Source organism: Orycteropus afer, unplaced genomic scaffold, assembly GCF_000298275.1.
Source record: "Orycteropus afer afer isolate SDZICR_OR568_19922 unplaced genomic scaffold, OryAfe1.0 scaffold00056, whole genome shotgun sequence".
NCBI lineage: Eukaryota > Metazoa > Chordata > Mammalia > Tubulidentata > Orycteropodidae > Orycteropus > Orycteropus afer.
In genome coordinates this window covers 715,597-729,598 of record NW_006921643.1, presented here as the reverse complement: position 1 = coordinate 729,598, position 14,002 = coordinate 715,597, and the positions used below count along the sequence as shown (strand labels likewise).

Genomic DNA, 14,002 nt, shown 5'->3' with positions numbered 1-14,002 from the left:
GGATCCAGAGTTGAGCTAACATCTGTTCTTCAGCCAAAATAAAAATGATCTCATTACTCTTTGTTTATTTAATGCTGCCCATAGCCAACTATGGGTACCAGTGAAGAATGGTGACATATGGTAGCTATGATTGTTGTTAGCTGCCATGGAGCTAGCCCCTGACTCATGGCAACCCTATGCACAATGGAACAAAAGGCTGCCAAGTCTTGCTATCTCCAAGATTGCTTGCAGATCAGACTATGTGGTCCACAGGGTTTTCATTAGCTGGCTCTCAGAAGTAAATTGCCAAGTCTTTCTTCCTAGCCCATCTTAGTCTGATGTGGTTAGCTTCCCCTTAACCACCTTTAAGTTAATGGTGTGGAGAAATTCCACTAAAGTGCAAATATTAGGGCCCATTCTGAATTGGGATATTTTACTTTAAGGAAATGTAGCATTTACTTCTGTCATATAGCAACATCCCAGAGTCTGCTTAAGTTAAAGCAAAAGAAGTTTATCGAAGGATAAAGAGGCCGTAGCTATACTGTCTCAGAAACCCAAGGAGGAGTATCTATGAGTAGGATCCGACTCCACAGCAGTGAGTTTGTTTGGCAAAGACAGCCTTGACCAGGAAGATGCCCAAATTCACAGAGTAAAGATGGCTGCTGCACCGGACAGTTTGGGAAAAATACATTTTTATGAAGTTATGTATATAACAAGAATTTAAAAGTTAACAAATCATAATTGGTTCAAGGATAATCAGAGGAGACAAAGGCAGGATATCTGAAAGTGGGGATTTAGCAGGGATAGATGAGTAACATAAGTGGGATTAGATGATTGGTTAAGGGAATACACCCTTCGATTCGTTACAGGATAGTCACAACAGATTTTTTTTTTTTTTTTTCTGGCAACCTGTTTAGTAAAATTGCTTCCTCAATCATATCTGTTTCTGGTGATCCAATGTAAAGATTTATTGATAATGCTGTGCATCAAGATCCCTCAGGTATGAGACACACCATCTTGCATCTGTTTGACCATAATGAAAAGACCCTCTGGAAATAGATTGTGATAATCAACACCTGCTAGACCTCAAAGAAAAAGAGTGTGTCCTTTAGGGAATATGGTCAGCATCAAGGTTAGAGGGACTGCTGCTAGAAAAGGCAACTTTAAAATTCAACATTGATTCTAGACTCATGTTAAGACTTTAAAATAGAGTTAAGCTTCTTCTGCTTTCAGACTGCTCTATTTACACACACCATGTATCTCTTATTCTAAGCTCTCATATACTTCCTAGAATCTAAGCATCCAAAGAGTGGTCCTTGTTGGTTAGAATCTATGGGAAAGGTGAAGCAAGATGGGTTTTCTCCCCTTCCTGCCAGAGCTTCCCTGGGAGTTTGTGGACAGTTAGTTCACTGATGCTCTGAAGAAACTTTTCCCTGGGATCCTCCAGGAACAGCCAGGCCCTTAGGTTTTCTGAACAACCTTTCAACAAAGAGCAGATTGATGGTCTGATAGAGCCTGATGAAACCCCTGAGACTATGGTATGGCATCTTGGAAATCCTGCATGCTTGGGCCCAATTCTGCTTCACCCTGAGAGCCCTGGTAGCCATAGATGTCAGAATGTCAGAGGCAGGAGTTTCTTTTCTAGTACCACTTTTTTTGGGGGGTGGGGAAGGTAGAGGATTGACCTTTTTACTGCTGCCCAACTAGCTTGACTGTTCTTTTATTGTGGTCAGTCAGCAGTAAACTCCTCTTTCCTATGAATCAAAATATCAATATTCTGTAAAATTGATAAATATATGTAAGATATTCTTTACAAAAGGGAAGGACCATTTACAGTAAATTAACTTTCCTAACTCAGTAGCCTCTGAGGACATATTCATCATCATAGAGATTGTTCATAGCCATAACTTTAGTAAAAGTAAAGCCATGACTTTAGTAAAAGAAGAGACTTTAGTAAAAGAAACACATTATGTTTCATAGTCTCTCTTCTTGAAAGAGAGGATATTTTCTAAGATGTCCTAGATTTCAATCAAAATGAATACATTTCAAAAAATGGAAAGATTTTTTGATTAAAGGAGTAAACTGTGCCATAGCTAGAAAATTTTTCTGAACAAATATTTATTAAACATTTACCATAGTGCCTAAGGCATTTGACTGCTAACCAGAAGGCTGGTAGTTCAAACCCATCAGCCACTCCTCAGAAGGAAGATTGGGCAATCTACTTCCATGGAGATATTGCCTGAGTTGAATCAACTAGACAACAGTGAGTTTTTTTTTGGGGGGGGTGTTATATGCCAGTGCAGGAACCCTGGCAGCATAGTGGTTAAGTGCTTGGTGTTTGACAATAACTGAAAGGGCAGCAGTTCAACCCCACCAGCTGTTCAGGGAGAAAAGATGTGGCAATCTACTTTCATAAAGATTTATAGCCTTGGAAACCCTTTGGGGCAATTCTGCTCTATCCTATAGGGTTGCTATTTTGGATATTTAAAGTGACTGATCCAGGTAAGGGGATGGAGATGGCAGTCCCCACCACAGCCCAAGAGGCAGGAAGCAGGGGGAAAAGCCAGGAACAAGACAGAGCTGCTGGATCCATGTAAAGGGAGGGAAACAATAGGCTCCACCCCAGCCCAAGAGGCAGGAAGCGGGGGTGGGGGAGAATCTGGAGATGAGACAGAGCTATGGGATCCAGGTAAGGGGAGGGAAATGATAGGCCCCACCCCAGCCCAAGAGGCAGGAGGTGGGGGAAAAAGCCAGGGACTAGACGGAACTGTGGGACCCAGGTAAGGAGAGGGTGGGGAGGCTCCAAACAACTAAGGGAGACAAACTTGTCTGTCAGTTTGTCCTACTGTGGTGGCTTGTATGTTGCTGTGAGGCTTGAGACTGTGCCACTGGTGTTTCAAACATGAGCAGAGGTGCACATAGTGTACATAATTCATGGCTTACAAACTGATACAGACTAGGAAGAAGGATCAGAAGGAAGATGGGGCAATCTACTTCCATAGTGATACTGCCTCAGATACCCAAGAAGGGGTTGCTATGACTAGGGTCTGACTCAACAGCATATAACAACAACAAAGGAAGAAGGAAGAGGCCATTTACTTCTCAAAGAATTGGCCAGGGAAAACATTATGAATACCAGACAAACACTGTCTGATGCATCACTAGGCAACTTTATGAACATTGTCCAATACAGTACAGGAAGACAAGCCCCTTAGGTCAGAAGGCACACAAAATACAACTGGGAAAGAGCTGCCTCCTCAGAGTAAAACCGACCTTAATGATATGGATAAAGTAAAGGTCTTGAGACCTCCATTTGCTGACATAGCATGACTCAAATTGAGGAGAAACAGCTGCAAACATCTATTAATAATTGGAACATGGAATGTATAAAGTATGAATCTAGGAAAATTGGAAGTTGTCAAAAATGAAATGGAATGCATGAAGATTGATATGTTAGGCATTAGTGAGCTGAAATGGACCAGTTTTGGCCATTTTGAATCAGACAACCATATGATCTACTATGCCAGGAATGGCAATTTGAAGAGGAATGACATGGCATTCATCCTTACAAAGGGTGTTTCAAGATCTGTCCTGAAGTACAGTGCTGTCAGTGATAGGATAGTATCCATACGTCTACAAGGAAAACCAGTTAATACTACTATTATTCAAATTTATGTACCAACCACCAGAGCCAAAGATGAGGAAATTGAAGATTTTTATCAACTTCTACAGTCTGAAATTGACCAAACATGCAATCAAGTTGTGTTAATTATCACTGGTGATTGGAATGCAAAAGTTGGAAACAAAGAAAAATCACTGGTAGTTGGAATATTTGGCCTTGGTGTCAGGAATAACACTGGAGATCACATGATAGAATTTTGCAAGACCAATGACTTATTCATTGCATTAACCCTTTTTCATCAACACAAATTGTGGCCATATACATGAACTTCACCAGATGGAGTACACAGGAATCAGATTGACTACATCTGTGGCAAGAGGTGATGGAAAAGCTCAATATCTTCAGCCAAAACAAGACCAGGAGCTGATTGTGGAACACATCATCACTGCTCATATGCCAGTTCAAGTTGAAGTTGAAGACAATTAAAACAAGTCCATGAGAGCTAAAATATGACCTTGAATATATCTCTCCTGTATTTAGAGACTATCTAAAAAATAGTTTTGATGCATTGAACATCAATAACCGAAAACCAGAAAAATTATGGATGACATCAAGAACATCATCCATGAAGAAAGCAAGAGTTCATTAAAAAGACAAGAAAGGAAGAAAAGACCAAAATGGATGTCAGAAGAGACTCTGAAACTTGCCCTTGAGTGGAGAGTAGCTAAAGCAGATGGATGAAATGACAAGATAAAAGAGCTGAACAGATTTCAAAGAGCAGCTCGAACAGACGAAGTCAATTACCAAAATGAAATGTGCAAAGGCGTGGAGTTAGAAGACCCAAAGAGGAGAACACACTCAGCATTTCTCAAGCTGAAAGAACTGAGGAAAAAATTTAAGCCTCGAGTTGCAATATTGAAAGATTTATGGGCAAAATATTGAATGATGCAGAAAGCACCAAAACAAGATGGAAGGAATACACAGAGTCACTGTACCAATAAGAACTTGTCAATCTTCATCCATTTCAGGTGGTGGCATATGATCAAGAACCAATGGTACTGAAGGAAGAAATCGAAGCTGCACTGAAGGAAGTGGCAGAGCACAAGGCTCCAGGGATTGATGGAACACCCACTGAGATGTTTCAACAAATGGATCCCCTGCTGGAGGTACTCACTCAGCTATGCCAAGAGATTTGGAAGACAGCTATCTGGTCAACTGACTGGAAAAGATCCATATTTGTACCCATTCCAAAGAAAGGTGATCCCACAGAATGCGAAAATTATTGAACAATATCGTTAATATTGCATGCAAGTAAAATCTTACTGAAGATAATTCAAAAATGGTCGGAGCAGTATATTGACAGAGAACTTCCAGAAATGCAAGCTGGATTCAGAAGAGGAAGTGGAATGAGGGATATCATAGCTGATGTCAGATGGATCTTGGCTCAAAACAAAGAATACCAGAAAGATGTTTACTTGTGTTTTATTGACTATGCAAAAGCATTTGATCGTGTGGATCATAACAAATTATGGGTAACATTGAGAAGAATGGGAATTTCAGAACACTTAATTGTACTCTTGAGTACATAGACCAGGAGGCTGTTGTTTGAACAGAACAAGGGGACACTGCATGGTTTAAAATCAAGAAGGGAGTGTAGTGTGTCAGGGTTGTATCCTTTTACCATACTTGTTCAATCTGTATCCTGGGCAAATAATCTGAGAGGCTGGACTATATGAAGAACAATGTGGCATCACGATTAGAGGAAGAGTCATTAACAACCTGCAATATGCTGACAACACAACTTTGCTTGCTGAAAGTGAGGATGACTAGAAGCACTTACTGATGAAGATTGAAGAACACAGTTTGCAGTATGGATTACTCTCAGGAGCTCTGGTGGCATAGTGCCTAAGGCACTTGACTGCTAACCAGAATTCTGGCGGTTCAAACCCAATAAACACTCCTCAGAAGGAAGATTGAGCAATCTACTTCCGTAGTGATACCGCCTCAGACCCAAGGAGGCCATTACATCTCTATATAAATGCAAATACAATGCAACACACTGTCATGGAGTCAGATCTGACTCATAGGACCTCTCCTTGGGTTTCCCAGGTGGTATCACTATCCGACCTCCTTTCCCAGGAGTGGCTGGTGGGCTTGAATTGCCAGATTTCTTGTTAGCAGTCAAATGCCTTAGGCACTACGCCACCAGAGCTACCATTTCAATATAAAGAAAACAAAAATCCTCAACTGGATCTATAAGCAGCATCACAATAAATGGAGAAAAGATTGAAGTTGTCAAAGACTTCACATTGCTGGGTTCTACAATCAACACCAATGGAAGCAGCAGCCAGGACATCAGAAGACGTGTAGCACTAGGCAAATCAGCTGCAAAGGATCTCTTTCAAGTGCTGAAGAGCCAAGATGTCTCCTTGCAGACTAAGGTGTGCTTGACACACACAAAAAAACAAGTGAACTGCCCTTGAGTCAGATCAGAGTTGTAGTGACCCCTCCTTGAGTTTCCGAGGCAGTATCACTACGGAAATAGATTGCCTGACCTTCCTTCTGAGGAGTGGCTGGTGGGTTTGAACTGTCGGCCTTCTGGTTACATCAAATGTCTTAGGCTCTGTGCCACCAAAGCTCCTCACATCTTACACAAGCCATGGTATTTTCAATCACCTCATATGCATGTGAGAGCTGGACAATGAGTAAGGAAGACTGAGGAAAAGTTGATCCTTTTGAGTTGGGGTGCTGTCAAAGAGTGCTAAAAGTGCCATAGACTGCTAAAAGATCTAACAAATCTATCCTGGAGGAGGTGCAGCTGGAATGCTCATTGGAAGTGAGGATGGCCAGACTTCGTCTCACTTACTTTGGTCATGTTGTCAGAATGGACCATCCCCTAGAGAAGGAGGTCATGCTTGGTAAGGTGGAGGGTCAATGAAAGAGGGGAAGGCCCTCAAGGAGATGGATAGACATAGTGGCTGCAGCGATGAGCTCAAGTGTAGCAGGGATCATGGACCTGGCATGGCACCGGGCAGTGTTTCATTCTGCTGTGCACAGGATTGCTATGAGTCGGACAGAGGCAACCTAAGGGTGCCTAACAACAACAATAGGGTTGCTATGAGTTGGAATCGACTTAATGACAATGGGTTTTATATGCTAGTCTAAGACGTTGGTGGTTCAGTAGTAGAATTCTTTCACCCTCCAAATAGGAGTCTTGGGTTTGATTTCCAGCCACTGAACCTCATGTGCAGTCACCATCAGTGGAGGCTTGCAAGTTGCTGTGATGCTGGACAGGATTCAGTGGAGCTTCCAGACTAAGATGGACTATGAACAAAGGCCTGACAATCTACTTCTGAAAATCAGCCAGGGAAATGCTATAGACCACAGTAGTCTCATCTGCTATAGATTATGGGGATGGCACAGATCTAGGCAGCTTATTGTTCCATCAGGCATGGTGTCAGCATGAATAAGGGGTTGACGTGACACGGCTAATAGCAACAACGTGTGACAGTGCTGACTGAGGCTACTGAAAGAACAGGACAGGCAGTGACAATAGGGAAGAAAGGAGTTCCTCAGAGGAAAATGTGCTTAACTTGCTTTACTGGCTTCTGGATAGTTAAGACCCTTCTGTGAAGACATTGCTTTTAAAAGGGTAGGCACGCTTTGCTGTGTCTCATATCCTGCTGACTGAGCAGGAGTTCCTGGCATAACACACGGAACCTCAATGGCTGAGCTGTGGGGGCAGAAGTGGGTAATCAGATGGGCAGTAGCTGAAATGACCTCACTGTGCCCCCAGATTGCAGTTGCTGTGTCTTTCCTCTACACACATATCCACCATATTGCCCATCTGTAAACATGGCACCCTAGTAAAACAGATGTCCGCAAGGCAACAGGATCAAGCAAGGTTAAAGACAGCTCTGGGGGAGGAGGGGTTAAAAATGTCAACTCAGGATTGGGCTGCCTGGGTTTGAATCTCAACTCCGTGACCACAGGACCTGGAGTAAGTAACCTAAGCTTTGAGCCTTGTTTTTTCATCTGTAAAGTGATGACATGGTACTGTTGCATAGGGATGTTGCAAGGGTTCAGTAAGATAATTCTGAAGTGCTTAGAAGAGTGCTACGTGTGTAGTCACACATGTATCACAGAAGTTACCTTTTATCATGATTATTCTGGGAAAATAAAACCAGGCCTAGAAGTTCAGCTTATAGAATAACTGGATTTTATAGTGCCTTTGATTTTGAAAGAAAGAATTTTAAATTTAGATCGTGTGTTCTTTGGGATTTGTCTGCAGTAGATTCAGTATCCGAAGTAGTAAGCGAAGTGTTATTGTTTGAGTACATACAGTTTCCATTCTGGAACCAAATAATTCTTTAAGAAAACCACCACCTCTCCCCAGGGAAATAAGAAAGAAATTATTGTTTGAGTCTATTTGGATTCCATATCATGTATCTCTTTAGGGGATTTCAGAAAAGAAAAATGGGAAACAGGCAGGTACCTGGCTTGTTTTGCCATTAATGTTCAGACTTCTTGGATTTAACAATCCTGTGGGATATAATCAGTGCTACTGGATTATACTAAAATGTAGTTTCAATTTATTGCCTTCTTTTTTTATAATATTTTCTTTTGTTTTTCAAATAAGCTTTTGTTCCCCCCTAAATGTGAAAGCACAGATTTCAGTATTACTATTTATTCCCTTTACTCACCTTATTTGTATTCTTCCTTTCAGGCATACCTTGTTTTAAGCAAGTCTAGTAACTGAAAAATCCATATTTATATTACAAATGAATTAGCATTGAGGACTTGTTCCCTTTAGAATGTATTTTGCTCAAATGCTGACTTCTGTTTCAGTGCATTTAAAATTGTTTCACTTAAAAAACAAAACAGCCTAAAATAAAAAGCTGTAATATTCCAGTAGGGTGCCAATAAGACTGTGCCCTGGGAGGGAAACAGCCTCAGGGAAGAAGAGGGGGGGGTGGCCTCTGAGTCATCTCTTTGAGCAAAATAGCTGGGATTTGAAAAAGGTGGGGAAGGCAAGCTTGGTGGTGGCTAAGATGTGCCATTCCTTTGGCAGGGTTTGACACCAGCATCCTGCCTATCTGCAAGGACTCCCTTGGCTGGATGTTCAACAAGCTGGACATGAACTATGACCTCCTGCTTGACCACTCTGAGATCAATGCCATCTACTTGGATAAGTACGAGCCCTGCATCAAGCCCCTCTTCAACTCCTGTGACTCATTCAAGGATGGCAAGCTTTCTAACAATGAATGGTGCTACTGCTTCCAGAAGCCTGGGGGTAAGGCAGATGTGCATGCCTTCAGAGCCTAGGGTAGCCATGTTGGGGTAGGGAAGAACCACATATCACACATCGGGGAAGTAGATAGGGATTAGTGGACAGAAAGATACATTTGGAGAATAAGGAATTCATGCCATTTAATGGTAAACCCAAAAGGTCATTCCTCCTATTGTGAGATTCTCAATGTGAAAACTACTGTCCAAATATGACAGCCTAATAATTACCATTATCACATTAATTCTCCATGTTCTCTTTAGGGCAAGCTACTTGTCAGCTTCTCTACAGTAAGTATGGATTTATTCTGAATATCTTAGACAAATATATTTTAGTTTTAAATAACAGGTAGCTTAAGAAATAAAGAGGAAAGATTTGGGCAATAAATGGAAAAGATACAGAGCTACCTCCCGCAACCCAAGTCAGAGAGGAGAAGCAGTCTGCAGGAGGAATGCAAACTAGGAACTGGAAGATTCACAGGGCCGAGAGTCTAGTGTTCAGTTCTCCCTGTGGGGTGGCATGGTCTACTTCTACTTCCTTCTGCCCCCACTTCCCAGGTGTGTGCCCAAGTGCTCTGGTCCACATTTCACAGGACCAACAGTGATTGGCTTGTATCTAAATCTAATCCCAAACACCAGAACAATCTAGTCCAGCCAGGATCAGTTATCAAGGTTAACATACCGCAAACATGGCTGGCAGAAACCACCCACAGGAAAAAAGAATGGCTAGTCATATTAGAGCATTTAATGTATGTACGTATATGCATGCATGCATGCATGTATGTACAAATAAAACATGTATGCAGGGAAATTTTTAGGCATTTCAAAGGGACATTCAGTGAAAAGTAAGTGTATGTGTAAAAATTTACAGGATTATAAGATATATTCCTAGAAGCAGAATTACTGGCCAAAAGAGCATGGGCATTTTAAAATATGAGCAATTTTACCAATTTGCATTTCAAAGAGGTTTTGCCATTTACCAATTTATACTCTCACCAAAAATATATAGCTACCTACTTCTCCATGGCACTGCCAAACGTGATCATTGCCAAAAGGGGCAAAGGGTCACTCTGTCCTTATAGGGTCACTATGAGTTAGATTTGTTTGTTTGTTTGTTAGTTTAGATGCTTCATTTCACTTTTCTTATGATTTACCTTGAACATTTTTATATATGTTCGAGACACTCTTGACTCTCCTTTTCCTTGAAATATCTCTATGTTCTCTGTACACACTCTTTCTATTAAGCTCTTGGTTTTTGGGGGAGTTTTATTTAAGAACTTTCTCTATTTTAAGGACTTTAAAATTTTCCAGTCAAAAGTGTTTCAAATCTTTTTTTCCCAACTTGGATTTTGTCTTTGCAATTTTGCTAAAGAGATATTTTAAATTTTAAGATAGTCATATTTCTCAATCTTTTACTATGTGGCTTCTTAGAAGCTATGAAACTTACATTAAGCTTTGAAAGGATTTCCCACTTTACTACAGTAAAGTAATTCTTTTATTATTTTTAGTACCTTTGTTTGTTTAAATCTTGTTTCACTCTGGATTTTATTTTGGTGTATGATTGAGTTTCTGCCCCTAACCCCCAGCTGGTTTCCAGCTGCCCTCCATCATTTACTGATTAACCTGTCTTTCTCCACCTTCTATGTGTGCTTATAAGGAGCTCTGGTGACATAGTGGTTCAAGCATTTGGTTGCTAACCAAAAGCTTGGTGATTTGAACCCACCAGGAGTTCCATTGGAGAAAGGTGAGGCAGTCTAGTTCCATCAAGACTTATAGCCTTGGAAAACTTCTAGGGGTCGCTGTGAGTCAGAATTGATGGCAGTGCATTTTGGTTTGTTTTTTTGTACATGCTTATAAATGAGCTCTGGTGGCATAGTGGTTAAAGCATTCAGCTGCTAACCAAAAGGTCAATGATTCAAATCCACCAGCTGCTCTGCAGGAGAAAGATGAGGCAGTCTAGTTCCATAAAGATTTACAGCCTTAGAAAGCCAATGGGGCAGTTCCACTCTGTCCTACAGGATCACTATGAGTAATCCCAGATCTTTTTTCCTGCTTATACAACTATTCACAAACAAGTTCTAAACTATTCAAATCACCATTGTTTTACAATATGTTTTAGTATCTACTGGAGCTATTTACCACCTCCTTCCATTACTCTTCTTTTAAGAGAATTTTCATGGATGTTCTTCTATGTTTCTTTTCCCTTTGCAATTTTAGAATCTGTTTATCTGATTAAAAAAAAAACAAAACTCAACTTGTACTTCATTAGAATCAGGCAAGAATAGCTTAATTCAGGGAAAATTGATAGCTGTGTAGTAGTGAATCTTTTTATCCTAGAATAGGACTAGAAGTATATCAATTAGTTATACTTTAAAGTTTTGTTCTCACAGATATTGTACTTTCCTTGTGTTTATTTTTGTTGCTGTTGTAAATGAGATAGGTTTTTCCCATTACTTTTCCTCACTGGTGGTTTTTACATTATTAATTTTGTACCCAACCACCTTAGTAAATTCTTATCTTGATTGTAATAGTTATTCTGGTTGATTTGCTTGGATTTTTCAGGTGTGCAATCATATCATATGCAAATAGTGATCATTTTTTCTCATCCTTTTTGATTTTTATACCTCATTTCTCTTTTCTAATTATATCAGCTACTACATCCAAATCAATGTTAAATAATAGCCACATATTTTATTTTACTAGAAATGCTTATAGTGATTGAGCATTGAGTATAACTATAGTTTTAGGCTTGAGATCTATGATCTTAGCCTGAGTTCCCTAAAGCTTAAATGAGGCAAATCCTAGTGCTAATACTTCCCCTAAGAAGCCCTGGTAGCACAACAATTAAGGGCTTGACTTCTAATCTAAAGGTTGGTGGTTCAGACCTATCCAGCAGCTCCCTGGGAGAAAGACCTAGCAATCTGCTTTTGTAAAGATTATAGCATAGGAAGCCCTATGGGGCACCTTTACTCTGTCACATGGGTCACTATGAGTCAGAATCTACTCAGTGGTACCCAACAACAACAGCAATGCTCCCCCTAGGGTGCAGTGCCAGAATTCTGAGCCAGAACTGGTGGCCTGGCCCATGGGATGTCTCTTTATAGACTTCCCTTGCAGCATCTGCTGGAGAAGGCAGGACCCCCACCTGTAGCATGGGCAGGCCCCTGGGATGAGTTGAGTAAATAATTTGTAGTGTTTGTTTTCTCCTTTTTGTTGTTGTTGGTTTGTTTTTTTTTAAAGAAGTAAGTTAGATCCTTTGTTTTTTTTTGTTAGATTCCCACCACATCCCTCCAAAACTCAGAACCACTTCTGGGATTTCTATTTCACATCCACATTTCTATAAATCATTGTATTGGTATTATATCTAAAACTTTGAGGTGAGTGATTACATCATGCTTATTATTTCCTACTTATTAATGTATTTCAGGCTGAGATTTTCTCTAAAGCTTTCCATTAGCTGCAGGCCATTAAATATTGATATCTGGTATTCTCTGGTGGCATGGTGCCTAAGGCATTTGACTACAAACAGAAGGCTGGTGATTCAAACCCACCAGCCACTCCTCGGAAGGAAGACTGGGCAATGTACTTCCGTAGTGATACCGCCTCAGAAACCCAAGGAGGGGTCACTATGAGTTGGATCTGACTCAACAGCAGTGAGTTTGGTTTTTTGGGTTTTTTTAAGCATTATTTTCATAGCACTGGATGAAACTATAGAAAAATGTAAAACCATTCCAATATTTTTGTTTCTGTTTTTCCTTTATTGGTGATATAATCATTTCACCTGGAAAACAAAGAATTCTTTCTTGGTTTTCAAAGACATTAACTTCCTAGTCTCAGTTTTGTGCTGTCTGTATCACTTTTGTTCCTGAGGCATGTTATACTATTTCAAGCTTTAGAATTAAGTTTTTTGTTTTTTAGTTATAATTTTCAGGAAATTTTTCTTAAATTATCTGTGTCTTTAAAACTTTTTTCTTCCATTTGATTGGTCTCTTCTGAGGAACATGAATAAAATGCATGTTTCATAAAACTTGTATAGCTTTGAGTACAGCCTTTATTTCTTCAATTGTTCATTTTCCCCTTTCTGTATTATTTTTATCCTTAAGTTTTTATATCTCTGCCTTGATCTCTAGTCTTACAGAGTCCATTTTTCATTATATTCTTGGATTTCTTAGGGAAATCTTTGGTTAATTATTTTCATCTGTTTAGCAGGAAAAATTTTGATATTGATTCTTTATCTGGAGGTCTGTGTTACTTTCTCTTCTGTTTTTCTTACAGCATTTTGAGTAGATTACTATCTGATTCATCTTCTTTATCTTTCAATAACTAGAGTATTTTTAATTGTTATAGAACAGTTTTAGAGAAGGGTCAGTACTTACAACTAGCAGGAAGTCAACTTGCCTCATAGTAAAACTGTCTGATAACAGAGGATGCATAAATGCTTTAGATTTTCCTTCTTTTCCAGAGCAAATAATCTTGTAAATGCCTATAATTTATATCTTTCCGTAGTTACAAAGACACGGTTTTCATTTGAAAAATAGGTATAATATTGGTACCTATTTATATGATTGTTGTGAAAATTAAAATTAAGACATAAAGTTCTAGAACATTGCATGGCACTTCTAAGAAATCAATAAATGTTAATTATCATAATAAATGCTACCTTTAATCTTCCAAGATAGAGTTTGTTCCTCCATTTCTTTGTCATTTTCCGCTGGTATATTTCTCTTTTACTCTGAAAGCATCTTAAAATCAGAAATTAACAAAATGTATTTCACAGCCAGTCTCTCTCAGGAAATAAGCAGCAAAACCAGAAGGCTCTGTGAAATCCACAGGGAAATAGGTGGAAATAGATGCTTAGATGGTTTAGGTGCCAGTATGGTGTGGGGCAAGTATGGTAGAAAGAGACAGCATGAACTGGAGCTAAGAGTACTGCGAATCAGAACTTTTTTGCCATATCTGGAGGACAGTGAGCAAATGACAGAACCTTCTGGTACCACAAGACCTGCAAAAGCAAATTGTGATAAAACTCTAAAGATTCTCTTTTTTGATCAATCAGAAAAAAAATCAAAACAAAATGAAGAAAGCCTAAGGTTCATGTGGGATACCATCAAAAGG

At 39.7% G+C, this 14,002-nt stretch overlaps 1 protein-coding gene across 1 annotated transcript in view; it reads left to right on the top strand.

Moving 5' to 3' along the window:
• Positions 1-14,002, top strand: part of SPOCK1 (SPARC (osteonectin), cwcv and kazal like domains proteoglycan 1) — a 914,642-nt gene that overhangs the window by 888,093 nt on the left and 12,547 nt on the right. The window contains exon 9 of the mRNA XM_007938930.2: positions 8,673-8,894. Coding sequence (XP_007937121.1) covers positions 8,673-8,894 — 222 coding nt within the window. The remainder of the gene's footprint in view (positions 1-8,672; positions 8,895-14,002) is intronic.